The sequence below is a fragment of the Rhamphochromis longiceps genome, linkage group LG9, assembly GCF_057381845.1.
Source record: "Rhamphochromis longiceps isolate RC_006_pf linkage group LG9, R_longiceps_female_GT1.1, whole genome shotgun sequence".
NCBI lineage: Eukaryota > Metazoa > Chordata > Actinopteri > Cichliformes > Cichlidae > Rhamphochromis > Rhamphochromis longiceps.
Genome location: NC_140565.1, coordinates 3,411,410 through 3,438,798, shown reverse-complemented (window position 1 = coordinate 3,438,798; position 27,389 = coordinate 3,411,410). Strand labels below are relative to the sequence as shown.

The 27,389-nt window shown below is 45.5% G+C and overlaps 1 protein-coding gene across 7 annotated transcripts in view; it reads left to right on the top strand.

The window, feature by feature from the left end:
• Nucleotides 1–26,314, top strand: part of LOC146661547 (uncharacterized) — a 109,583-nt gene extending 83,269 nt beyond the window's left edge. For 4 of the 7 annotated variants that reach the window (XM_085418026.1, XM_085418032.1, XM_085418029.1 and 1 more), the window contains 11 exons: nucleotides 10,839–11,812; nucleotides 12,407–12,664; nucleotides 13,963–14,137; nucleotides 14,225–14,287; nucleotides 16,989–17,284; nucleotides 18,014–18,070; nucleotides 19,943–20,035; nucleotides 20,715–20,796; nucleotides 20,920–21,032; nucleotides 24,740–24,932; nucleotides 25,095–26,314. In XM_085418026.1, coding sequence (XP_085274152.1) covers nucleotides 10,839–11,812; nucleotides 12,407–12,664; nucleotides 13,963–14,137; nucleotides 14,225–14,287; nucleotides 16,989–17,284; nucleotides 18,014–18,070; nucleotides 19,943–20,035; nucleotides 20,715–20,796; nucleotides 20,920–21,032; nucleotides 24,740–24,932; nucleotides 25,095–25,102 — 2,312 coding nt within the window. In that variant the 3' untranslated portion in view covers nucleotides 25,103–26,314. Of the gene's footprint in view, nucleotides 1–1,669; nucleotides 3,314–10,838; nucleotides 11,813–12,406; nucleotides 12,665–13,962; nucleotides 14,138–14,224; nucleotides 14,288–16,988; nucleotides 17,285–18,013; nucleotides 18,071–19,942; nucleotides 20,036–20,714; nucleotides 20,797–20,919; nucleotides 21,033–24,739; nucleotides 24,933–25,094 lie in introns of those variants that run through there. The other 3 variants (XM_085418033.1, XM_085418027.1, XM_085418031.1) reach the window with 3 other exon arrangements.
• The last annotated feature ends 1,075 nt before the right edge of the window (nucleotides 26,315–27,389 follow it).

Here is a 27,389-nt window from a genome sequence, read left to right as displayed (position 1 = left end):
AGGAAGGTCTGCATACCTCTCTGTTCCACATGCCAGCTTGGCACGAATCCTTTTTCCAGTGAGTGGAAACAAAGCTCTCATTCATTTACTGTTTTATGAAGCGGCGCTTCCTCTGGCTATGGAACTATTTGCAGTTGTGCTTTTGTTTAGTAAACCATTGCAGCTCCATCATTTCACTTAATCCTCTCTATTGTTGTGAGACCCACTTGAAGCGGAACATTCAGAGATGACGCTGAGTAGCTGATCGTTAAAGTCACGTTGTTTTAGATGCACTGCCCTCCCAGAAACACCGGGAGGACTGCATTGTTGTACCATCCATTAAGCTAACAGGCAGCTGGTCACAAACTGAGGCAGAGGTGCTTCTTCTTGGCTGGTCGATGGTAAATGCATTGGTTCTTAAATAGCTCTTTTCTGCTCTATCTGAGCGCTGTGCTCAGTATCCTTTCCACATTTCCTTTTCCTCTGTGTTGTTTTCCTTCACTTTTCCAATTCTGATTCCCTTTTCCTGCTCTTGTCTGTCTGCATACTCCTCATCTTCAGCCCTGCCACCTCGCTCTGTCCCCGTGTGCCTGTCTGCTTGTTATAAATCATGGTTTCCTGCTGACACTCAGCCCTCAGTCCAAACCGGCAGCCGCGGGAATGAGTGTAACCGCCGGCTGTTTTGACTGGCACTGGACACACACATATCAAACTAAAACCATCACACTCTCCCTCCAGTCCACCGTTACTTTTGCACCACATTGCGACCTTTACCTCAGATTATCTGTTTACGCACGATAAACTTCATTGTTTTGTCAGGCGATACTAAATAAAGGCGTGCTACCAAAAAAGGCCTAGAGACAAAAACGCTGAAGGGAGCACCGTCTTTGTCACCTGCCGTCTTGTTTTGATCCATGAAGCTGTGGGACATGTTTCAGAGGGATCTATTTATCCAGCACAGGCCGGATTCTTCTGTAGCTGAGGACAGATTTGTGCTATTTTGGATGTTCTTGACATTTTGCTGTGAAGTTGTCACTGTACTGTAAAATAAAACGATAAATGTGATGAATCCTGTCCATTTGTTCAGCCCCAACAGCTCCAGTAACACTGTGCCACGTTTAGTGGAAATTGCAGTTTTTGTGCGATGATGATGATGAAGCGAAATGGAGCTGAAAGTGTTTGCGTGCAAGAAGCCAACGCTTACAGGCTCGACTGTTTGTGCGCGTTAGCCTGAAAGTGTGTAACTGTATTTGCATGGCATGTCTGTCTTTAATGACTCCTACATCTGCTGTGACACAAAGCTTACACGGAAGAATGCACTTTTTCTGTAAGTGTGTGTAAAATCATCTTTTTAGAGGGTTGAAAATCTACATGCTTAATGACATGTGACGCGCACGCACGTGTGTGTGTGTGTGTGTGTGTGTGTGTGTGTGTGTGTGTGTGTGTGTGTGTACACGTTGTACTTTTTGCCAAGAGACAGAATAACAGAGAGGGGTCTAGAGGGGGAAAAGAGTGAAAAAGAAAAGTAGATGGGAGGGGGCTTACTCACTCCACCACAGTGGGCGGGTTCCGGGAGCTGGCTATAGCCAATTGACTTCCACAACTGGGTCACATGACAGCTCCAATAATGAGTGAGAGAACCAGAGAGAGAGAGAGGGAGCAGGGGAGAGAGCGGCACATCCAGTTCAGCCTCAGTGTGTGTTTGACTTCAGTGTGGAGACACACAGACACACACCTGGAGTTGCAGAGCGCAAAACGGCAACAGCACAAGACAACAAAGGAAAGAGAGCGAGACAGGCGGAGTGGTAGAGATTACCTCTTAGACACCTGAGACAGCTGCAGGCTTGGAAACAAAGAAAGGGGAGAGAATAGAGAGACAGCATGTCTTCTCTCTCTGATCAGCAGCCTGGCTCTCCTTTCTCAGAGTACAGTGAGCTGTGCAAGGTGCCGTCCCTGTCGCCCAGCGTGCCAGCTCAGAGCTGGGATTGGCAGCACCCCACAGCCAAGGACACGGGTACCCCGAGGGGCTTGGTGGTAGGCGACAGACCTATGGCTTCAGACGGACTCACAGATGAAGACAAGCTTTGCTTCTTTGAGCGTCCAGACAGAGGTGGCATGGACGCAGAGCTGAAGGTGCCGGTCAGAGTTGGGGGCATGTCGGGAAGCACTTCGATGGGCAATGCTTCCCTGGGCAGTGCAGGGGACAGCCCGGACAGCCCTCTTTCCTCCTCGCCATCCCCCTCCCCAGCCTCCCCAGGAAGAATGCCCTCTGCCATGGGATCTGGTGGCAGGGTCCCTCTACCACCAGTTCCTGGATCTCCAGCCAGGTGTATGGAGCTGCCATCGCCTACTAGTGCAGTGCCTCCCCACTCAGTAGGAGCCTCATTGACAGAGGCTTCTCCAGTAGATGGAGACTCTCCATCCGAACACTGGAACAGCTCATGTTTTGCCGAATCAAGCACAAAAGTTGCCATGCCCCAGGTGGCCCCCAACTACTGCGTCATAGGAGTAGTCAGTGACAACCACTTGGAGAGGGCGGATGAGAATGTGGCTGGAGCCGGTGTAGCCTCGGGAGCTCAACAGCTGTCAAAGGGCTCCTCAGTGGACAACAGTGAGGAGGAGATGGAAGAAGAGGAGGAGGAGGAGTTGGCGCCCTGTTTTATTGGGCGAGCTGAGCAGCAGAGGAAGGCCATGAGGCGAGCAATGTCTGAATGTTCCCACCTGTCGGTACCCACCAGTCTACAGCTCCCTGATAAATACCCCTGTGGCGACGAGGCAGGGCTGGACCAGGTGGCGTCACCTTTAAGCGGTCTTCGTCGCTCACCGCACTCCATGAAACGCTCGCTAACTGTTGCCGAAGATCAGCCCCCTCCCCCCACGCTCTCAGCAGCTGGTGCCACACATATCGACCTACGGCAATCCCCACCCGAACCCCGCCTCTGCCTCTCCCCATTTCCTCCTTTGAGGGATGGCAGCGCTGGCTTCCCACTCTCTCTATTAGAAGCCCCAGTGGAGGGTTTTGGGATGGAGAAAGAGGCAGGGGGCATTGTGCTTCCAGTGCCTCTCAGTCCCAAGGGGTTAAGCAGCTTGAACGCTGGATCTGCTGAAGCTCTAAGCTCACACAGTGATGAGAAAGCTGCTAATTCTAACAAGACTGTAGAGTTTGATGGGAGTAAAGAGGATGCTGAACTGAACACTGGTGCAGATTTAACCTTTAGAGTTGGAAACATATCAACAAAGGCACAGGACATTGATGACGATGATGACCTTGACACTGGTGTCTATAGCAGCCTCTGCCTGAACTCCAGCACTAACCCCTTCATGACAGTGGATGGTAGGTGGACACCAGTCTTGTCTTTTAATACCAGTTTTAAAAGACCAGTGGCAGATCTGTCAAATGAGGAAACTTAGTTCTGTTAAACTGGTGCTATGTTAATACAGTGTCATGGATGTAAACGTCTAATATATAGCTATGTAGGTTTTTATGGCTATCTGTTCATTGTTGTCATTTTCAAAGAGGTAAAGTATGCATGGCTGGAGAATGCAGCAGCTGAAATGGAGAGTAGAAAACAAGCAAGAAAATTAGCAGGTTGACATCTTGATTAAGTTGTCTTCTGTCAGACTGCCGTGAATCAGACAGCATGGCTTCCTTGAATGTTACTGTAGTAGAAGGATCTGAGCTCGTGAATGGCTCCGGGGGAAGCTGCCGAGCCAGACGAATAGGGAGAGTGCCAGACGGGAAAGAGATGGGGAGCAACAAAAGAGAACGAAAAGCTGAGAAAAGTCGACAGCAGTGGGAGCAGCTACCCCTCGCACCCCACATGGGCTCATTAAAATTCCACGATGGTAGCATCTGTCTGGTTGTGTTGGTCTAGCACACAGTGTGTATTTTAGCTACAATTGTTGTGCGTGGAGTGAGTGAAGAAAACAAATGAGTGTGTCCGTGCTTGAAACAACAGGTATGGAGCTTTGAATTTCCCCCGTCTGGCTACCTGTACGTGTAAGTGGATGTGCTCGTGCTAATGCAGCACAATGAGCTTGCAGGGAGAGGTTGTGTAGCAGCGTTCCCTCCGGCTGACACTGGGATTCGGGGTCGGGATATAGCACAGCTTGTTAAAACTGATGGTTGTTCTGTCTTTGTCCAGACTCATTTCCTCTCGTTCTCTGTGCTTCCATCACGCTCTCCATCTCGTTCTAGCGCTTTCTCCTCTGTTCCTGTTACTTTGAATGCTCATTAGATTCCCGGTGAGGGCCGGCACAGCCAAGATGGCTGAAAGCGGGTCACCGTCATATCCAAAGATGACCGTCACCAAAACGGGGTCACAAACTTTGAAACTTGGACCATCAGGGTGGGGCGTTTAACAAGTCTCTCCTTTGCTTTGTCTGCTTTTTCTCTCTGTGGCTTCTTCTGCTCTCTGCTGCTGCTGGCCCAGAGAGTGGCAGAGGCTTCCAGCCAGGCCAATGTAGGCCAGTAATGTTTATTTCTCTGCACCCCCTGAAGTCCAGAGTCATTTAGCTACAGGTTGTGTGTTGTATGCATCTGTTTGTTTTGGTTTACCAAGGTCATGGAGATATCTAAACTTAGAAAAATCGCTTTACTTTCAAAGATTCTTTTTGTTTTTTGTGATACTGTATTTCAGGGAAGTGCATGAATCTCTATTGTATTAACCACAAATCTGCATTGAGCTGCAGCTTGGTCATAGCTCCATCTCTCTGGAGGGGTCATCGGGGTGACGATGAGCAGATTTCATACAGAAAAAGATGAAAGGGGGTTGGGAAAGGGAACAGGCAACAAGGCAAAATGCATGGTGACAGTGATACAAACGAGTGAGTACAGCCCTGACGAAGAGCAGGAAGTGAAGGATTTAGACAGTAAGGTCTGGGATGTGAGTATGGGGAAGATGTATAGAATATGAAGATGGGAAGGAATTTAAAAAGAAGAAAGATTTGTTTTTTGATCCGCTTGTGGCAGAAATATGGCCCCAAGCATCGAGCAAATGGTTCCATGGAGTCTCCAGTGCAACTCGACCCGATCATGTTAAAAGCATGGCGCTGAAAGCATTTACAGGAAAAGCACGTCTTTGATAACACAGACTCACACCCCTCCCCCAGAGATCAGATAGTGCAGCTTTTATTATGTCATTTTTATTAGTAGTTGTTATTGTTGCTGCTTTTGGACAACCTCAGAAGCTTAGTGTCCAAAGAAACTGAGCTCAATCTTACAGCATCTCAGTTCGGAAAATCAATCATGCAGTTCAAAATACATAACTACGATTTTAACTTGAACCAATTAGTGGTGCTAAGTGCTGGAGGCGCAAACATGGCCACATTTATATATACGGTTGCATTGAACATTACAATTCAATTTTATTTATACAGCACCAAATCACAGCAACGCCTCAAGGTGCTTTATATTGTGAGGTAGACCCTACAATAATACATACAGAGAAAAACCCAACAAGCACTTTGGCGACAGTGGGAAGGAAAAACTCCCTTTTAACAGGAAGAAACCTCCAGCAGAACCAGGCTCAGGGAGGGGCGGGGCCATCTGCTGCCACCGGTTGGGGTGGTTGTTACATAATGATGTCAGCTGGCAGTGAGCTAAAAGCTCTGAATGATGTCAGTGAGAGTACAGAAGCCCCTCCTACTTCCTGTTCAAATGTTCTTTTGTAAGGGGCATCCAATCTGGAGAAAGCTGTCGCAACTCAGTCAAAACACAAACATTGTATCCACATTTAGTATAATTTTTTTCTTTTACCAGGATAAAAAAGAAACAACAACAAAGAAACCCGTTTTCACATTTAGTAATACCGTCGTGACCGTAGTGTTGTTGCTACCATGTGCTTTTTGTTTAGTTTGGTTATTTTACCCCTGCTTTTAATGTCAGTGACCCAGACCTCGATGCAATAACTGAAGAAGGAAGTAATCTAAGATTTTCAAATTAATACCCCAATATGGAAAATATATATATATAAATCTTATAAAGTTTGTATCTGTCTTGCGTGAAACTTATATGAAAAGCACACAAGAGTGAAAACAGATATAAGATCCCTAGAAAAATGATATAAATGAAACTTGTATGTTTTGGATAAGCCTTCTATGATTCACTATATGAAGCAAGCTAAAGCTGATGCAAGTCTTTCACAAGCTTTTTCTGTTTCTTTTCCATATGGGCCAGGAGGCTGGGGGTAGCACAGGTGGCCACCAGCATTTATTTATTTATTTATTGTTAAATGAGGCAGTAGTAACGATATTTAGACCAGAGGATGGAGTGCTAAATTCTTTATTAGCATTAGCATTGACTCCACTTTCACAGGTGGTGGTTAGAGGAACTGCAGTTGTTCCTCTTCCGTGTCATATTTGCATATACAAGCAAACTTTTGTATGCCATAAGAAATGATTTCAAACAGGTCCTTGACTGCAAGTGACAGGATGTGAGAGCAACCTCATTTATGCCAACAGTTAACCTACGCTAATGTAACACGCAGCGGTTATGCCGCAAGCCTGTAAAGGAGTTAAAGCCAAGTGCACACAGTGTTCATTGATTAAGTGGTGTTAGCCTGGACTCTTGTGAGGCCCAAATGTTGCAGAGTAACACAGAGGACAGTAAATCACAAAGTCTGTTTTCTGTGCTGCTACAACTCCACAGCGTGTTTTCTACCAAAAGGCCGAACACAACACTAAAACCATTGTTGACGATCTCTCAGCCACTGAGCTTGTGCTGAGTAGTGAGGTGGAGCGGGGAGTTTTAATGAGGTGGCATCTGAAAGAGCTGATTTACATAATCCACTTGAGGAGCAAAAGGACGGCTTTACACATTAATCCTGAATCGTTTATTAATGGCTGAAGCCTCGGTTATTAACACAATTTCATCTTGAGCGATTCATTGGCTAAAGATTGATTACAGAGTGTAAAATCGAAAGCGTCTTATCTTTAACATCTGAAGGTAAGAAACCTTCATGAACCTTCATGAACCGTGCATGTTAGGTCAGTATCCAAAGTCCAAAGAGCCCGGTGGAAATTTTCCCAGTAAGGCAATTTGTGCATAAAAATGCAGAGAAATCCCAGTTATTGCTTTCCACGTGTCAGACGTTTCTGTTTTTACTCTTCTCTTTGAAATTCAGACACTGACTCGTTTTAAGAGACTGGAGTGGGCATATTTTATCATATTAATAAGGCCAGAGGAAAAAGGTTTGAGTCGAGTCAGTTCCTTTCAGGAGAGTCTAAGCTTAACGGCTCTTAATGAGCTGTAAGTGTTATCATTATGTTAATGAAACCTTCAGATAAATTGGCTCATTGCACCCAGATGCTCATTGTTCTGTTGTCCTGAGCCGTGGTTCATACACTTGCAACAACCTGCTAATAAAGCAGGTTGTTGCAAGTCGGGGCCGTGCAACGTAGGAAAAACTCACTGTTCTACTGCAGGAGCAGGGCCTGATACACAATGCAGCGTCCTACCATACAGCACGCATCGGTGAAACCGAAACAAGAACAGCAGTTAAAGGAGCCAAAATGGCCGCCCCGTTACCGTTGTTTTTTTTGTTTTGGTTTGTTTTTCCTCATTTTTCAGGTCAGTTCAGTTTTATCGAGCTAAATCACAACAACAGTCTGCGCAAGCAGAGAAAAGAACGAGAACACTTCGGGTACTGAAGTAGACTGAAATCCTACAACCATGCTTTCCTGTGCCCTGTCAGCACCTCTGTCTGTGCCTACAGTCATTTGTATCCAGCAGTGTTCTGTCTGCTGTGCCGACAACAGTGAAATAGTGACTAACTATGGCACAATCAGCAGAAATAAATGAAATCGACTGAGGCCTCCTGTGGGAGAGTCTCACACAGTGGGCTGTGGGAGCGTGGGCTGGGAGTCACCTCCTGCTGGCTGATTAAATGAAGCCATTTTCACCACAGCTGTGAGACGGATCACATTTCTGCTCTAATTAGGGGCTCGGGTTGATCTCCTGAGTTGCTCGTTGTTTGCTGTATAGAAAATAGACTTTGGTTTGTTCTTCTCTTGTTATCATAGCTCAGCTTTCAGTTGTGTATAATCACCTCTTTATGTTCACTGGCTCTGCTGTGTGCAGTCCCAGGCCTGAGTAGTTGCGTGTCGTGTGAACTTTCCCTGTCAGTCTGTTCACCCCAAAGCTGAACAGCCTGTGTTTGTTGAGTGCACTATGTGTCCTTAATTTAAGTCCGTATTTTGGGGTTTTCCCTTTTTTTGAGGAGACTATTTTGCTTTTCCGGCACCAAAACTCTTTCTTGGACTCCACTAGATTACATCGCCTAGCTTTGCATGATTCCCAGGCTACGTCCACACGTACCCGGGTATTTTTGAAAACGCAGATTTTTCTATGCGTTTGCACCTTTCGTCCACACGTAAACAGCGTTTTTGGTCACTGAAAACGGAGATTTTTAAAAACTCCGGCCAGGGTGGAGATTTTTGAAAACTCCGTTTTTGCATTTACGTGTGGACGAGGAAAACGGAGAAAACACAGCGTCAAAGGTGTACGCCTTTTTTGACGTCACACTGTGCGCCACGTTATTGTTTCGGTGAAATGAATTTCTACAATACTGTTAATTCTACTCTCTGCAGTGTTTAAATGCTTACATATACACACAGTTACTGTCCCTCCACACATACGACTCTGTTCTGCTTCTATGCCCCAGCTTTGTTTACTTTTTCCCACCGAGGCTTCTAGACTTCTGATTGGCCAACATTTCTGCACGGTTAGGAATCTAGCGCCACCTGCTGCTTTGGCATGTTCATAGCAGCGTTTTCCTTCATTTCTGCCTTTACGTGTGGACGGGATTATTTTTTAAAACGGAAAATCTCCGTTTTCAAAAATACCCGTGTACGTGTGGACGTAGCCCCAGTTTAATATATTCCTTATGTTTCCTTTCCTGGGTGTCAGTGCAGCCTCGTTTCATCCTGTCTGAAACAAGCTCCTCCCCCTGTAAGCCCATCGTCTCTGTAGGCCAACCGTCTGCCGCTTGGCTGTCCCATAAAATCCCACTGGTGACCTTACTCTGTGCCAGCTCCTGTCCTGTCAGAGATAGACACAGATCAGGCCTAGTCCCACCACACTCAGGTCTCTACATGCTGACAAATGAGCTACTTATGGCTCCTGAATAATCAAGATGACTCATTATCTCCCCATTAGCCTAAATGATGTGACATTTCTTCATGAATTGCCTATAAAACACAAGCGCGCTCCATCTGACAACCATCTGTGGCTGAAATTCAGTCACAATGGCTTCAGCATGACGGCTGCTCTTTATGCTGCTCATGGATGACTGTGGCCTGTTAAAGGATTAATGCATTTACATGAGAAAACACATTTTATATCAAGCTTCATTCCTTTCTGGTGTCAACACTGATTGTGAGCATATAAAATAATAATTAAACAGTCATTTTGTGAGTACAGGGCACTGATATAATATGCAATATTCTTTAATGGATCGTGACGTCTGCACAGCATCGCTTCTGTCCTCCACAGGAGGTTGGAGGGCAGGACTGAATCAGTTATGTCATGTTCATTTCATAAATGTGGACATGAAGGGATCCAGCTCCTTAGCTGGGACACAGAGTGAGCGGCTCTGATGGGACTCGGTTCACCCCACTGTTGGGTCATCATCACTGGAGGACAAATGATGCACATGTTTCATTGTAGCGAGTGAGCGTGAGGGAAAGCAACATCTCCAGATCTGCTGTCTGCTCCACGTTCACAAGTTCAGTTTGAAAGTTTTCAGTTCATAAGTTTTCCTGTTGCCTTTAAATTTTGGCTGGGGTTAATTTTGTCTGTCGAACGCTTAAACAAAAATAACATATCAAACAAACAGACCTAAGATTTAGTTTTTTAACCAAACCAAAGAGATCTGTCTTTAAAACAAAAACCAAACAGCTTCCGTTTATGAACCTTTTCAAAATGTTCATTTGCTGGTGGTGGACTGTGAAGGACTGGCACAACAGGTGGGAAGGTGTAAAACTGGAAATTCTACATATATTAGCTTTTTGAAAAAGTCACTTCCCAATGAAAATTCCCTTTAAAGGTGAATCCACTGGAAGCTGATAGGAGGGAAACGCAGGACAGGTTGGATAAGCTGACACAATGATAGTCGGGGAGCACAGAGCAGAGTAACAGACGAGACAATCACAAGGGCAGGAAAAGAGCAAAGACAGGAAGTGAAACAGAATGCACAATTAAAGGTTACTGTCAAAATAAAACAGGAAGTTACTATAACCCGTGAAACACACATAAACAGACAGGGAAGCTCAAGACGGAGAAATACAGAGAGACTGAAAAACCAACTACAGAGTGCTTCAAAAATCTAAACCCGTGAATGAGTTTGTTTTTACTGCTCAGTGAAGTCGGTTTTCAGATGCATGTTTGCTTCTCTTTTCATGTTTTGTTCATAAGCACAGTAACTTCCTCACCAGTGAACTTAAAAGCTGGAGTTCAGTTTTTATTTTAACTTGTGTAAGAGGCTCACTTCCCTCAGAGCTTGTCGTGGAATCAAATCACATATTTTTGTGCTTTCGTCCAGTTTGTCCAGTAAAAGTAAACCAGCACGAAAGTTAAAAACAGATTTCTTTTGTTCTACAGTATTTACTGTGATCTCTGTGTTGGTGTGGCCGGAGGATTCAGTGAGAAGCTGCAGCTTTGAACCAACAGCAGAGATGTTTGTTGGTTCTCTTTATGCGCTGTGGACAGATTTACATGAGCCTGAAGTCTGTGGTGAATTCCTGGTTTCTGTCCTGAGCCGGAGCTTGTTCTTGTGGGACTGCGTAACTGTCTGAATGAACTCTGCTATTATTGACTCTCATTTTATTTAAAAAAACATTTTTGTCATTTTTCTTTTCAGTAAAATCAGAAATGACAGAGAAGAAGGTGGAGAAGAAGGAGGAGAAGAAGGAGGAGAAGAAGGAGGAGAGTGTGAAGAAGGTGGACCTGTTTGACCCTGTGGATAAAGTCGAGCAGAAGAGTGTAAAGGTTGAGTTCACGAGCAGTGAGAGTCCGGTTAAGGTGGAGGAAGAGGGAGAAAAAGACAAAATGAAGGAGGCAGAGAAACGGGAAGAGAAGGTGGATAGAAATCAAAAGGAGGCAGAAAATCTGATAGAAAAGGTGGATGAAAAACAAAGGGAGCCTGAAAAAGAGATGGAAACAGAGAAAGTGCCGCCTGTGCAACAAAAGCCCGAGAAAGAGGATGAAGTGAAAGCAGAAGAATTGTCAGACAAATCAGAGATAAATAAAGCAGAGAAGACAGAGAAAGAAGAAAAAGTGGAGGCTACAGAAAAGCTGGAGGCTGACGTCGAGAAAGCACAGAATGTGGGCAAAATCGCACAAAATGACAAGTCCAAAGTGTCCAAAGTGGAGGACAAAGCAGAGAACAAGACCACAGAGAAGCCCGAGATCACAGAAATGAAGGACGGCAAAGAGCAGCACATCAACAAAGTGGAAAAGACCCCAGAGCAACAGCCGACATCCGTCAAGCTCGAGACCAGCTGTGACCAGACAGAGAAGAAGGCCGACACGGAGACAAAGGCGACAGCGGAGCTGGAAGACGCCAAGACAGAAAAGGCTGACGCAGGCGAGGCCAAGAAGACGGAGAAAGACGGTGAGGCGGTGAAGCCGTCTGAGAAGCCGGTGGAAAAAACAACACAGAAGGAAGAGAAGCCGGACAAAACGCAGGAAGACAAAAAGACGGTTGAGAAGAAAGACGAGAAGAAGGACAAGGCTGCAAAGGCAGACGGAGACAAGGCGAAGAAACCTACCAAACCCTCAGCCAATGGAAGCATTTCAACACCAAGCAAAGAGCTGGCAGACAGGAAGACCAAGGTAGGGATCAGTGGAAGGTGTAAGAGTGAAATGTTGCTTTGACGTATGCTTAGGATCATTCTGATAAAACACTGTTTTAGTATCACAGCGAGGGTAACGCCCCACTCAGGGTGGAATTTCAAATGTAATACCCAAATGTTGGCTACAGTAATGCGGTAACAAGTCGAAATGATAGCAGTGTACGATTTCACGGCAGTTTGCATCTTACATCATAAATCATCCAAACTGCTAATAAATATCAGGCTGAATACGGACATGATGGCTGAAAGCATCTGAGACGTGCAGCGTGGGAGCGGACAGGATGGCATGAGCGCATTTTAAAAACCGAGCGTGCATGCTGCCTAAGCGTCTGTCCTGGTTGTGTTTGTTTACTGCCTTGAAGCGACAGAGTAAATGCTAAGTGTTAGTTGTTTTTGTTTTCTGTTTTTTTGTACTCACTTTTTGTGACTTTGTGATGTAATTGCTGCTTGTGCTGCTTGACCCTGCTCCTGTTACCACCCATTTTTGTTAATTTTATCCATTTTCCTTGGTTTCCTTGGTTTTACCCTCCATCCATCATCCATCCATCTCCTGCGTGTCGGTCCTGCATCGCAGCCTGCTGCCGGGGCAACCAAACCAAGCGCAGCTGCCAAAATGCGCCCGAGCACTGCAGGTGCTGCTGGTCCTGCTCCAGGCCTGACTAAGCGTCCCGTATCCTCTGTCGCCACCTCCACCCCCCACACTACAGACAAAAAAACAACCACAGCTAAAGCACCTTCCACAACAGCTGCAGGGTCTAAGCGACCCTCCACCACTTCTGCCAGCCGCCTCACATCATCCTCCACCAGCACGACACGTGAGCTTAAACCCAAGGTAAGTTTTAGCTAACAGGAAGCGGTCAGCGGCAGCAGCCTGCTCAGTTACACAGAGCTGCACGATTGACGTCATCACAATGAGTCCTTCTTATGTTTTGAAGTGATTTTATTAAACCTCATCCACATCGATCAGGACAACAGATTTCTTACTTCTTCGGCTTTTTCTAACTAAAGTTAGGATCAGCGGAGTTTCTAACAACCGTCTGTTTCCCCCGTGGTCATGAATCTTTGCCATCTGGTCTGTTTGCGTGCACAGGCTCACAGAGACGGTGAAAATGTAAATGCATGTAAAGTTTGTGAGCTGGAAATGCAGGAAAAAGCCAAGAGGGTTAAACACGCTGAAACATTTAGCTGTGCCTCTCGTTTGAATGAACAGGAGTGTGTTACTGTAGCCGTGTGTGTTATATGAAAATGTGTTGAATTCAGACAAACACACGAGTGGTTTTTATAATAACTATGCAGATATTGGTTTTTATCCACCGCAGGAGCTGCAAACATGCAGTTATAAGAATTAGTTTGTCTGTATATGGAACTGATATTATGTCAGGACGAAGCTGTGACACTAACCTTTCATGGCTAATGGCCCCGCCCCTCCCTGAGCCTGGGACTGCTGGAGGGTTCTTCCTGTTAAAAGGGAGTTTTTCCTTCCCACTGTCACCAAGTGCTTGTTCATAGGGGCTCATATGATTGTTGGCCTTTTGTATTATTGTAGGGTCTTTACCTTACAATATAAAGCACCTCGGGTCAAATGTTGTTGTGAGTTGGCAATAAAATAGAATAAAAAGTTCCATTTATTAATTGGCTTGTCCACTTTAATGCCTTGTTCCTCAAAAAGAGCGGTCAACCTTCTGTCAGCCTCTTCTGCTGAGCTCCTTAAAGGTAAACACTGTTGCACCAACAACATATTAACAGCCCTGATGGAGCTGCAGGGGTGCAGGGTGACTCATGTTGCAGGACGGCTCGGCTGAATGTGAAGGTTAGCCTGCTCTGAGGGTTACAAGAGGCAAACACGCTGCTGAGTGAAATGTGTAACCATCGTTGAGGGCTTTGGGTCCATATCTTCCGCCAATTGGGGCAAAATGTTTGACCTGAATATCTCAGTGAGGCCAGCGAACATTTGCTGGACTGATCACAACATCCAGGCACACTGAAGATGCTTTGTGACCTAATTTGCTGCTGCCTGTTTTGTTGATTTGATATCCCTCCGCAGATGCTTGCCCATATTCATTTGTTTCTTCTCTCTCTTCCTGGATGACATATTACCTCGCCCAGATTTATTTTTCTCTTTCTTTTCAGACAACAACAGAGAAGCGCCCCCTAGTGACAAAGTCCAGCACTGCTGCCTCAAATCAAACAGGTTCAGCCAGCAGAAACACGTCTGCTGCCACAGCAGCCAGTAAAACCACTGCACCAGTGCGCACGGCAGGATCTACTCGCACCACTACCACTGCTGCAGCCAGAAAGCCTCTGGGTATGTGTGTGGCTTTCTTTACACTCGGTTTATTTATTGTGTTGATAAATTACACGACTGACAAAGGTTTAAACATTTTCTTTTTAGCCTCTAAGACAGACAGCAAACCAGGAGAGGAGAAGAAACCCAGCGCCCCGAGGACTTCGACAGGTAGAAACCACTACAGTGTCCGACCTTATTAGACTTTGACTTTGTCGTTAGTACGAGCAGAGCAGTTTCATTAGGCCTCGCTCAGAGTATTAGTTATATTCTCTCGGGCTGGCTCAGACGCCTGTGTGTGTAGTCTCTTTATTTTCCTTTTTTAGTACATGTGTAAGCACATGTTTGTGGCTCGGTCATTCTAAGACTTGCAGATAATACATTTAATAATAATAATACAGTTTATTTATAGGCACATTTAAAGACCCTCAAGGTCACCTTACATTAGTGCAACAAACAAAAGAAGGTAAAAAATAGACTAAGACGGAGTCACAATGAAGTGCATGCAGTTAGAACTGTTGGAGAAAATAAAGCATGAGGACTCAGGTGTGATGGGGTTGAGCAGAACTATCCGTGGCCACACTTATATATACAGTATGGGTGCAGTGAGAGTCTGCCTGTGCCACCTTAGAGCTACCGAGTCTTCTGACACGTGGCACAGACGAGTAAAACACGCCCACTAATCAGCTGAGTGCAGCGAGTACGGGCTCGGGTTCTGTTTGGGTTACAGCACTGCTTTAACTCTTTATGGCACATATTCAACAAGGTTCAGCTGGAAACGCTCCTCAGAGGGCTTTGTCCTTTTTTAGATGACAGCATCATACAGATCTCCTGCTCCACATCCAGCTCAGAAAGCTAACGCTAAGAGCAGAATGTGCTTCAGCTGTGAACCGCTGATACGTATGGATCCGACCTTTGATGCTGTGTACACCTGTAGTTTAATCCTGACCCTTCTCAGGCTCATCACACCAGGTTGTTGTACAGTCTGTTTGTGAGCTCGTGTGAACTGTAGCCTGTTTTGTGTTCGTTGCTGACATGAGGTGTGGTCTTCTGCATTTTTCAGACCGGTCTCTATAAAGGCCAACCCATCTGGCACCGACAGCCAGGTTCAAGGTCACAGTCGATCATTTTTCTCCACATTCAGATTCTCAGTTTAAACTTCAGCTGGTCATCTTGACCATACCTGCTTGGCTAAGTGCTTTCAGTTAGTTATCTGCATTAACAAGCTGTTGAACAGGTGTACTGAAGCCACTGTGTACAGCTCGTCCGCTCGGGGGTCGACACTGTGGTGCATGTTCTGTTCTCAAGATGGGACAATACTTTAGTTAGAGTGCTGCACAGTCCAGTGTAGATACAGACAGTTGTATTGCAGTTGGTATTGATGTGATGAGGGAAAGGATCCCGTGGTACTCCGCAGTGCCCCCTCCCATCTGTGCCGTCTCTTTGCATATGTTTCTCTCCTGTTTCTTCTTCTCTGTAATCCTCTCCTCACTTCGCGTTTGTGGCTTTTCTCCTGCTGTTGACAGAGTAGTTTGTTTTGGCACCAGGAGAGCTGTCAGCAGGACTGCGGCACCAGAACGCACTCATTGTGTCCGACCGTGACAATGCTGGGCAGGCTTATGCAGAGGGAGGCTTTACTGCTGAAAGGCTCTGGAGAGTTAAAAACCTTCACCGCAGCAGCCTGTGGATTACTGTCCCCTTGCTGTTGACAGGAGTTTGCAGCTCTTTGCTGATGCAGCCTCAGCTCGTCTAAGCTGCCAGGGTTCATGCAGAAAGTCAAATTACTCTTTAGAAACATGAAGGCGAGGGGAGGATTTCCTCCGTTAAATATGTCTTAACGGGAGCCGGAGATATCCGACAGGCTCTCGGGGAGGACTGACAGCAGGACACGTGGTCCAGGATGCCTCAGCGCTCTGAAAGAAGAGTTGGCATACAGTCCAGCCCAAAGTGTGTGAACTGACAGATTTGAATTGAACTGCATCAGTGCAGGCTGGCTTAGGATGCTGGAGCTAAAGTGTCTTTACTCAGAGAGGATTACAGCACTGAAAATCAATGGTGTTTGAATATCTCCCCTTTAAAAGATACGTGTGGTGACTGTACCAGAGAAAAGGATGCAGACGGGGTTTTTGCACCGCTGTATATTTTTCTGTAATGTTAATTTTAGGTTTTTATGCTAAGGTTGATAACGGGCAGCGTTGTGTGTTCGTTATTAGCCCTCATGCGTCTTTGAGAAGACGCGGAGCAATAATGTCGGAACTCTTAGTCTTCCTGAAAACGCATCTTTAAGATGCTTAACAGAGAGTTTAACATCATTGGAAATAACCGAGCTTTACATTAAGAGCTGTGCATTAAATATAAAGCCAGAGGTGATTATCCTAGCTTACAATAAAGACAGGAAGTCGGCTTGTGGCAGTATTTATACACTGCTGCTCAGAAATTCAGGGTCAGATGCTCGAACCACCTCAACTGGCTCCTTTCCAGTTGAGCCCTCCCAGATGGTTGAACTTCTCACCCTCTCACCCATCTGTAAGGGAGAGTACCCGCGATCTCATCCTTCTGGTCACTACCCACAGCTGGTGACCGTAGGTGAGGGTAGGGCCGTAGATCGACAGGTAAAGTGGGAGCTTTGCTTTCACTCTCAGCTCTCTCTTCACCACCTCAGACTGGTATAGCGTCCGTGAATCGCTACCTAACGTGGTGGAGTGGTTTGTGTGTCCGGGGGCTCCTGCCTTGGATATGCATGCCCACCATATTTTATTTTGCTGTTTTACCCTCTTTTTTTTTTCTAAGTCTGGTTTGAAAAAGCTGCGATCATAACTCCAGTTTGGCAGAGAGATCTATAAAGCTCTGTATAATTATTTTCTCCCTTTAGCTGACTCAAGCAAGCCTAAGACCACCACCACCACCCGCAGCACTGCCTCCACCACCACCACCACTGCCTCCCGCACACGAACCACAGCAGCCAAACCAGCAACGCCATCCTCCGCCGCAGGCACGGGGCCAGAGAAGAAGCCCCCGGTGCCCCGCGCCCCGCGGGCCGCCTCTTCAACCACAGCGACCACCGCTTCCCGGAGCACAGCTCGCCCCGCCACAGCTCCCGATGTCCGCAACGTCCGCTCCAAGATCGGCTCTACGGACAACATGAAGCACCAGCCCGGAGGAGGGAAGGTAGGTCTTCACCGCTGTATGAGTGTGGCATGTGCTCTCTGACACCGACTGCACATGGACTAACAGGAAGTGGACTGTGCAACTCTGATTTCACGTCTGACGCTGACCTCTTGTGGGTTCCTACCTGTCCAACCCACTAAAGCCTATCAGCTCACTCACTGAAGTAAAATGGTCCCCATAGTTCTGCTTCTTCTCTTTTTTGCGTGGGATTTCCTCTGCATGTACATCTACTGTCATTGTAGACACACAACTTCCATCAAGGCTCTTTAGAAAGAGGATGGATGTTGAAAAGGTTTACGACACTGGTCTCGTGTAGTTTTCTGTGAATGTCAACAAAATAACAGCTAAGATATGAGATCAGGCGGTCGTTGCTACAGGAAGTCCAACATTTACTTGATGGACAAAAGCTGATTAATTTGCAGTAACACAGAAAATTAACCTTAAATGATCATTTTAAAAATGCCATTTCATTCATTGGTTCTGTTGTTGCCCTGGTTTCACAGTCCGATGGTGTAAACAGCAGAGCACTGAGTACTGTGGAGTCGATGGGGTTGATCGGGTTCTGCTTGTGCATGCACTCTCCACTCTTCCTCGCTCCCCTCCTTCTTTTGTCCCCTCACTCCTTACCTTCACCGCTGTGCTTCCAAACAATCTCTGCACTCTGACCTCGTCCTCCTGTGTTTTTTAACGAGGTGTTGTTGTTGACCCTGTGTGGACTTGTCTCCCCAGGTGCCTCCTTCCTCTCAGAGCAGGGGTTTCACCTCCAAAGAGAGCAGCCAGGGCAAAGTGAGTTCCCTCTCCATCCTCCCACCATGACCCTCTTTTCTGTTGATATATTTTCCGGTTGCCTTTCTCTGCTTCTCATTTCTGTTGTTTTTTTATTAACTCGACCCAGTGAGAGCACAAGAGCAGGCTAGCCAGTATACTGGAGGCTCTTGAAATTGCACACGCCTCCTGTTCTCTCAGTTTCTCCCAACACGGGCATCAGACGTGTCTGTGGGGAAATTAGTTATCGGATTATTTATGGTTAATTTGTAATTAAATTTGAACCCTCTGCTCATTAATTAACCAAGATAATTAACCCTGGCCTGGGGTTTGAAGCAGCTTGTGAGTTAACACAATGCAGAGAAGCTGTTTGAAGCAAGCCGCTGCTCTCCCAGTCTAAATCTGTAGTTTGTGGACAAAGATAAAACGTTCGATTCCAAACGTGTTACGATCCATACACCATCCAGGGAGTCTAAATGCATTTTTCTCAGGTTCATTGCATTACAAAAGTGACAGAAGCACACGAATTATTCTTTGACCTTAACTCATTTAAATGTTAACTGTTAACGGGCGTCCGAGTCACTGAAGTCCAGATAAAGATCAGTCACACATGGACACAGTCACCTGCACATGATTGGTACGTGTGATCATTACCTTAGGCTGTATATAAAAGATGGGCATGGCCAGTGTGGGTCCACCCACTGATCATAATTTACACATGAACACCATGCTGTGTTTAGTGGGACTTTAAAAATAGACGTTTACAGCATAAATTCATCAGGAACGTGCTTACTGAGCTCACAGACTGCAGTGCAACCAAACTATGTTCTGGACCCAGACAGCTACAGACGTCATCTATGGACCTTTCAACTTTTCAGCTTGTTGCTCTTCTTCTTTTGTTTCCGTCTTATTGTAGGTCAGGGTGACAAAACAAATAGAAAAACACCAAAAAACACAAGTTGAATAAAAAACAACAATTGTAGGAAAAACTGCAGCAAAAGCTTAAAATTAAATCAGAAACAAAACACGAGTGTTTCTGGGACACAAAACTAAATGAACTGCACTCATTACAAGTAACATTCAAACATGCTGAATAGAAGCAGAGGACTCATCGGTGCTGTGAGGGAGGTGCAGGTGTGTTTTATCGATGTGTTTCATATAATACTGTAGATACATGTTGACCTTTAGCCTGTTAGCCTGTTAGCTTGTTAGCTTGTCACTTCTCGTGTCCCCAGAAACGCTTCTGTTTTCCTTTGTGATTTAGTTTTTAGCTATTTCTGCATTTCTTCTATTTTTCACGTGTTTTATTCGACATCTGCTGTGTTTCATGAGCTTTTGCATTTTTCTGTCTACTGTTGTTTTGTTAAGGTGTGTTTGACCTCTCAGGGCCACCGTACTAAACTCATTTGGATGCAGAATGTGTGTGTTGGGTCTAGCAGTCTAACCTGACGTATTGTAAATAATATGTGTGTTTTAATTCTTGGTGTATGTTTAGTTCAGCTAACCAACGTGTGCGGCAGCGTCTCCGTTTAAAGAGTTTAATGAGGGTCCGAGACGTTCACGTCTGTATGCTGTGCTGCATGTGTGCGCTTCATAAAGCAGGTTCGGTGTGCTCTTTGGGGCCTTCAGCTGTCCTTTTCTCCTGGTGCTCTGTTTCCATCTTATTTAAACAGCAGCGATGCTGAACGACCGGCTATGTTTAGCTAAAGAGAACCTCGCTCCGCCTTCTATCCTTTCCTTTCTAACCCTACCTGTGATGGTGACTTCTTCCTCCCTGCACTTTCTCTTCTTGTTTCTGCTTCTGTTCTACCTCACCTCTCCTCTATCATCTCCTCCCCTCTTTTCCCTCGCTCTTCTCTGCTCCCCTCTTGCTGCTATGCTGTGTCCATATAGGTTCAGATAGTCTCCAAAAAGCTGGACTTCAGCCACGTCACATCTCGCTTGGGCTCCAAGGACAATATGAAGCATGTTCCTGGTGGAGGGAATGTAAGTACTGTCTGGCCCACAACCAGAGCCCACATGTCCCGGCCAGTTAGTCTGATATTTAGAGCCCATTAAAATGGCTCGAATGAAGGGAAGGCCACAGATGAAATGCTGTAAGAGAGGCACAGTGTAAAGAAGAGAACTGTAAGACGATGTTCGTAACGTAAATGCTGCTCTTGGCTGGAAAATGGAGCTTTGTAGTTGTTGGCATGCTGGCCAAGCTTAGGTACAAGCCCCTCCCTAGAACCTGCTTCACACTCCTGCTCGCTTCCTTAAAGTTGTCTTGTGTTGTCCCGCCCTCCCACTAACCTACTAAACCCTACTCAACCCAACAGGAGCCTCTGCCCTCTGATTGGCTGTCTTGGTTCTGTAAGGACAAAATCACTGAGAGAAATCTGGGGTTTCTGGTTTCCTGCAATGATGCTGTGCCAAGCTCCTCCCTTTAGTCTCTGTCGTGGGTTCAGCACAAACATATTTCACAAAAAAACATTTTTCTACAACACGGACGAAGAAACTAGAAGATGCGGTTTGTTCAGCGTGCTGTTTGTCCTGATGCTGGTAACTCAAAGTATAATCAGGACGTTGGGTTTCTTTTTTCTGATTGGTCCTTTTATTCAACCACAGTCGAGCATTTTTACACGAATCTGTGGATTAAAGAAGGAACATTTGTGACATTCAACAGGTGCAGATTCTCAACAAGAAGGTGGACGTCAGTAAGGTGACGTCAAAGCTGGGCTCCAAGGACAACCTTAAGCACAAGCCTGGTGAGCTAAACCTGTGTGCTCTGAGTTTGCAGTCATAAAACAATAACAATGAATCAATACATCAGCACTACAGGCTGTCTGTGACTGCACAAGCTTGCATCTGCGTACATGTGTGTGTTGCAGGAGGCGGCGATGTGAAGATCGAGTCTCACAAAGTGAACTTTAGGGAAAAGGCTCAGTCCAAAGTGGGCTCCATGGACAATGTGAGCCATTCACCTGGAGGAGGAAACATCAAGGTGAGATCGCAAGCCACAGCCGTGCACGCTGTGTTTACGTCCCTCTGAATCCACTGAACTGTTTCTGATCAGTCAACAAACTAAAGAGTGAAAACGATGAGCGCCAGCTGCAGCTGGGGTGACTCGCTTTCATGGATAAAGAAAGTAGCGCTGTAACAACAGTTACAGTTAATATGAAGGACAACTGGTGAGTCAGGGTTTGGTACAACACGACAGAAAAAACAAAGAAACGTTTTTTTAAATTTATGTCCACAAATGGCGATAATGGCCTTTATCCTTACATTACAGCACTAACACACTCTCATCCTCCCAGTACGGACATCCACTGTACAGTGCTCATATTAAACAAAGTAACAAAAGTGCTTCTGGATGTCAGCGACAGGGTACATGACCTCGTCATGGTCATCCCTGACTGGAAGCAGAGAAGCCCCGCCCACCTGCTATTCACTAGTGTTACAACCCAAAGCAGACCTTCAGTACAGAACGCTGCAGCACCAACAGCTCACACATTACTCCAGTTTTGGCTTCTCTTCATTGGTTGTCAGTAAATTTTAGGTTTCATTTTAAAATAGTAGTTTTATCTGTTAGAGCTCTGCACGGTGAGGCTCCCCAGTTTATCTCTGACCTGCTGAGCACTTAGGTCGTCAGGTCAGAGGTCACTGTTGGTCCCACGTACAGGCACCAAAGCTGTGGAGCTCTGTTGTCTTTAGGCTGTACAGACTCCATCGACTCTTTGAAAGAGCAGCTGAAGACATTTCTATACAAACAAGCTTTTAATTAATGTTTTATATTATTATTTATATTTCTGGTTGTATTGTGAAGCACTTTGTGATTTGTATCTGTGAAAAGTGCCATTTAACTTACCGACGAACTGGGTTTGGTTAAAATCACAACCTCCGATTTACCCTCTCAAGGCCCAAAATAAAGAGAATATTTCAATCATGCAACCTGACACACAGTTTTCTGCTGATTTCATCCATATTTAACGGTGAAAAAAAAACGCTCTTGGTATTAAAATGAAGTGACTGCACCCGTGTTTCTAAATCCCTCATGAGACTAACGACACTTATGATAAATGAATAAAATAAGAACAATATAGATTTTTTTAACCTTATGTATGAAAGCTGCAGTTTCACAGCTTTTTGTGCAAGCTGTCCACTGTCAGCAGGGCACAAGATCCAGGCAGATATGAATCCAGAAGTAAGACTTGAGGCAGGAGCATCAGCCCTGGTCTCAAGGCTAACTTTGCTTGTAGCTTGTAGACAACAACTGTTGTGGAGTTTATGTTCTGGGAGCTCGAGTCGACATAAATCAACTTCTCCTCACAGGGTGAAGCAAGGACATTTCAATAAACAGTCACAACTGAATTTAAGTTTAAAAAAGACCGAACCTGCTTCTTCAGGATTGTCTTGGCTTCATTCTCACAGACGTAGGATCATTTCATCAGAAGAATAATCAGAATAAAATAATAATTTATGAAAAAATCCCGTCCTGAAAATCACTGACACGTGACATCAGAACCTTCTAAAACTGCTTTGCATCTGATGTCTCGCAGCATCGCCCTCTAACCCTGACCTCTGTCTGAAGGACACTGTTGTGAATTCAGTTCCTTCCGGTCTGCATGCGTCTGCATGTTAGTATTTAAAAATGTGTTACATCGTGGGATTACTTGTGTATCGGGGCAAAAAATGAAGACTCTGGCTTTTTCCGTTGGTCTTGTTCGGCCTCTGTGTTGGTAATGACATGTAAGGTGGGATGGCCTCACACACCGGCCTCGAACCCTCCTCCCTGCAGCCAGCTTCCTGTCTCCTGAGCTTGCTGTTGTGAAAGCGTCTGGATGCTCCCCCAGCACATTCAGAGACACAGAAAGCAGCCGTGACAGATAAAGGGCCCATTTTGTGGTTTTGGTTTTTTAATAAAAACTGAAAACGTTCAAAATGTTCATGTTACATAAAAGAATGGATATAAATTCACCAGTTCATCAAATGATAATGATGTCACCTGTCCCCTCAGCCTATGGCAGCCTGTCTGTTTCATGGTCACCACATCGTCACATCTTCATCCTCATTCACTAGTGTGCTTGCCCGGTCATCGTGATCTTCGTGATCATTGCTACGAATAGAACAAACATCAAAATAAGAGAGCCTATTTTTAGCACTGATTTGCACAGCTTTGTAAAATGTATCTTTATTTTGGAAGCAATGAAAGGATACAGTTTCCCCTTTTTCCATTCTGCAGAATCCAGATTTATGCAGAACCTGAACCTTTGCAACCGTTGCACAATCCCATGTTTAGTGTCTATTACTGCTCCTTCATTACAATACACACACACACACACACACACACACACACACACACACACACACACACACACACACACACACACACACACAGTCTCTTAGGCGTCTTGCCTGTGGTCGTTCCGTGGAAGGGAAACTGTTTCCTGGCTCATTTCTCAGTGTGTTCCCAGCTGTTCAGGCATCTTTGGTTCATTCTGACAGGTTTTGATTTTTGCTTTTGGAGAAATTGTTACAGTGACATTAAATTCGTCCAAGATAGAATAATGTTCAATTCAATTCAGTTTTATTATGTAGCTCCAAATCAGCAGTCAGCAACAGTCTGCTCATGGATCCAAACTGGGAGCAGAAGAGGAAAGCTGAGAGCTCGACTTCAAAAACTGTAGGACCCACGACTAAGGCTGCAGTGTGAGAGTGAAATGCTCTGTTGGGTTGACCTTTAACCTTATTATTAAAGAACTTGTGTGTGAGGAGAAGGGTTTTAAAGTGGGTTTAACTGGGAGAAGCTAATGTTGGCACTTTGTAGAGACGTGTCCTTCACATTACATCAGCTTTGTTCGGTGATGAGTTTGACTTTCAGTTATATTTCTATCATTGCATTCATTGGGCATGCTCAGATGTTATTTGTAATATTGTATTCTTAAGTTGTTGTTTTTTGGGTCTTTTGTATTTCCATCTCTTTTCCACTATGAAAGCTCTGAGTTCCCAACCAAAGGGGAAAGGATCCACTTTCCATTACTGATCCAGTAGTTTTACCTCAGAGTGCAGCACTGGGGAACAGGTGGAACAAGGATTTTGCCGAGATCATTCCTAAAGCTGTTTGCACACATTAACTCAGGACACTGCAGTGGAGTCCTCACTGACAGTCTGACCATCAGGGACAATTTCAGGTTCGTAACCTGGTGAATCTTTGGGGAAAGGACGAGCACACTTCTGGTTCCACTCCTGAATTAATTCCCTTTTGGACGCTTCATCTGAAAATAAGTCACCTGCTGGGGAGACCCAGTTCTCATCACCAGCGCTGATCCTTCACTGAAGATGCTAACCTGTACAAGTCTGAGGACTATTTTACAGAATATCCTGGCAAAATCTGTTATTTCCACCTGTTTTTAAGTCGTAAGACAGCAATGTAGGTTAAGTCGTTTTTCTCGCTGAACCTTTCAGAGCTTCCATACCTCACCTCAGTCTGGCTCCACATCCTTCTAGCTGCATTAATCAAATTCTTGTCATCCAAAAATGTCTAAATAAATTACTCATAAACTGCTGTTTGAAGAACTTCATGTTGCTGTTCACAAAAAAGTTATAATAATAATTAAAACTTATAGTTTTACGTCTCAGCCATGATGATGGAGATTTGGAGCCAGGTTGTTCCATCCCCACCAATTGACACATCCTGCTATGTGTTTCTAGGCTGAGGGGGCACAGGAGGCAACAGAGGGGAGTGGGGACCCCCTGAGTGGCAGCCCTGCCCCGGCCCCAGGCTCCGAGCCAGGGCAGGCTGGGGGCCCCGCTGCCCTGAAGAATGGGTTGAAGGACGGGGCTCCCTGTCATAGTGAGGGCCTCCAGGAGCCCCAGGCTCTGGACTCACACATCCCAGAGACAAGTAAGTATGTGTTGGTGTGTTAGTTTGGGTGGGATCCCCACATAGTGAACCAGGAGGAGGCAGGAAAGGTTTGATGTACTTGTCCTGCTGAGCCGAGTGTCTGATTGTTGTGCTGTCTGCAGTCCAAAGCTCCTGATCACATCACCATCTTTTATCTTACAGGCATCTAATTCTGCTGTCCCTCTGCCCTCCTCATTTCAACTCCCCCCCTCAACGTCACCGCCTCCCCCTCTCCCACCTTGTCTTTCCTGTTTTCCTTCTTTGTTCTTGTTCTCCCCCCCTCTCCCTACCTGTCCTCCCCTCCTCCCCCCAAACGTTTCTGCTTTAGATTGAGTCTTTCAAGCTCAACTTCCGCGAGAATGCTCGCTCTCGCACGGACCACGGCGCTGACATCGTCACCTGGCTAGCCCCACAGGACAACAACAGTAACAGACCCCACCCACACGGCTCCTCTTATTCCCTACATACCAGCTACCACCAACAACAACAGCAACCGACAACTCGTAGTGTCTCCCTCATCGAGTCGCTGGCTTCGGTCGGCTGCGTCAGCTCCCCCTTCGCCCCCTCCTCGCTGCAGCTCCAGGTGGAGGTCCAGGGGGTCGACCGCAGCAGCTCCTTAAAGGGATCGTGACCGTTGTGACCCCTCTCAATATCTCTAACCTGCTATTGCTACATTTTGACCCATCGAGTAGTTCCATCATGCTTTTCCTCTCACACTGATTGTGCGCCGTCACCCTCGCCCTGCTAGATTTGGCTGAGTGACTGTGTAGACTGTGCCTGGTGAGAGGCGAAGGGGAAACGAGGGCACAGTAAGGTTTTCTCACATTCTGGGTTTTTGCTTGGATCCTCTTCACCCCACAGCCTTGTGGCAGACTGTGCTCTCCATCACCCTCCCCCAGTAGCATCCGCACCCACAGCAGCGTCAGCAGCAAGTCACTTCACTCATCTACTAATCAGCATGGAAACCCTGGCTTCTCTTTCCTTTGTGACTCTAGGGGCTGTTTGTTACCTGCATCCACTTACATCATAGTAACTCATCTCACCGTCTCCTCCTCTCTCTTCAGCAACACTTACCATAAACGCGCTGACAAACAAAATAAAGCTAGACAACATGTAGGCTGTTTAACTCTTTATTCTCTGTGTTTGTGATGATGTGTTTGAGTGACACAAATCGTGTAAAAATGAGCTTCGGTGTTCTGCTCATCTTATTTCTTGCGTCTTTCTTTTTTTCCTTTCCTCCTCCTTCATTGATTTCTAAAACAAAGTTGTATTTATTTATAGTGTCTTCCTGCATAAGCAATACAACGGGCGGTCGTTTTTTTTTTTTGTCTGATCAGAAAATCTTGGAAACACGCACAGGTTTTTCTAAACCAAGACACACAGTGACGAAAGAGATTCAGAGGGAGAGAGGACGTTGAAAAAGCAGGCGTGGCTAGAAGCGTGAAAAGGGTTGTTTTTTTATTAATGGCAAAATAGCAGGAAGCCTGTAACCTGAACGTTTCTGAAACGTAATAGAGGAAGTTGAAGTTCAGTCTGCAGCCCAAATGTGGATGAGGAAATATGAAATATGTCTGAAGTCGAAGGAGCTGTGTGTATCGTATGTGCCTCCTGTCATTTTGAAGTACAGCGAATGAGGCTGACCCAGGCTCTGACCTAAAACTGCTCAGAGGGAGTGAAAGGAAATGCCAGGAGAAATCTGGTGCTGCTGTTAAAAGGAAATCCTGTAAGTGACCCTTTCCTGATAGTGCTTCTTGTCCCATTCAGGTGTGTGAGGATCATGGTAGCATGTTATTTGGCTAAAGCTTCAGCTGACACTCCTGTGTCCTGTTGGAACAGCAGCAGGGACGATGTGGCTTTATCCTCTTCTATTGTAGCAATGTAATCAAATGTTGCCTTTGTAATGCATGGCCAGATAACTCTAGGTTAAAGGCTGATGTCCATTATGAAAGTGTTGTGGTTTGGTCAATTAGTGTCGAGATTAGCTGATTTATGTTTTAAAGGAAACAGAGAGGAAGAACCAGTTTGTAATCTTTGTTTCCCCTTTTTAAAATCATGATTGAATTTCACAGCTGACCACAGATTTGTATGCACCAACTCCGTGGCTCAAACACACACACAGGTCAGCCACTGTCAGGATTTAAAGAGGGTTTCTTTTGTTTGTTTGTTTGCTCTTTTGGCTTTGTCAAACTGATTCTGTCAGCAGTCATTAAAGTAATATAACAAGGGCTGGGTATCATCTGAAACTGATACCATACATCTAACTGACTGGCAAATGAAAATATGATAGATCAAAACATTATCTCATAAAGTTAGGATGGGGAACGTGTTAGCAAACATAGCATGCCCTTTTCAGTCCATGTAATACGTCTTAGCTTAATAAAAGAACAGCATTTTCTTTTTATCTTCGACTCAACCAACTCTTTAGCTGCTACATGCTACAGTTAATGGCTAGCTTTT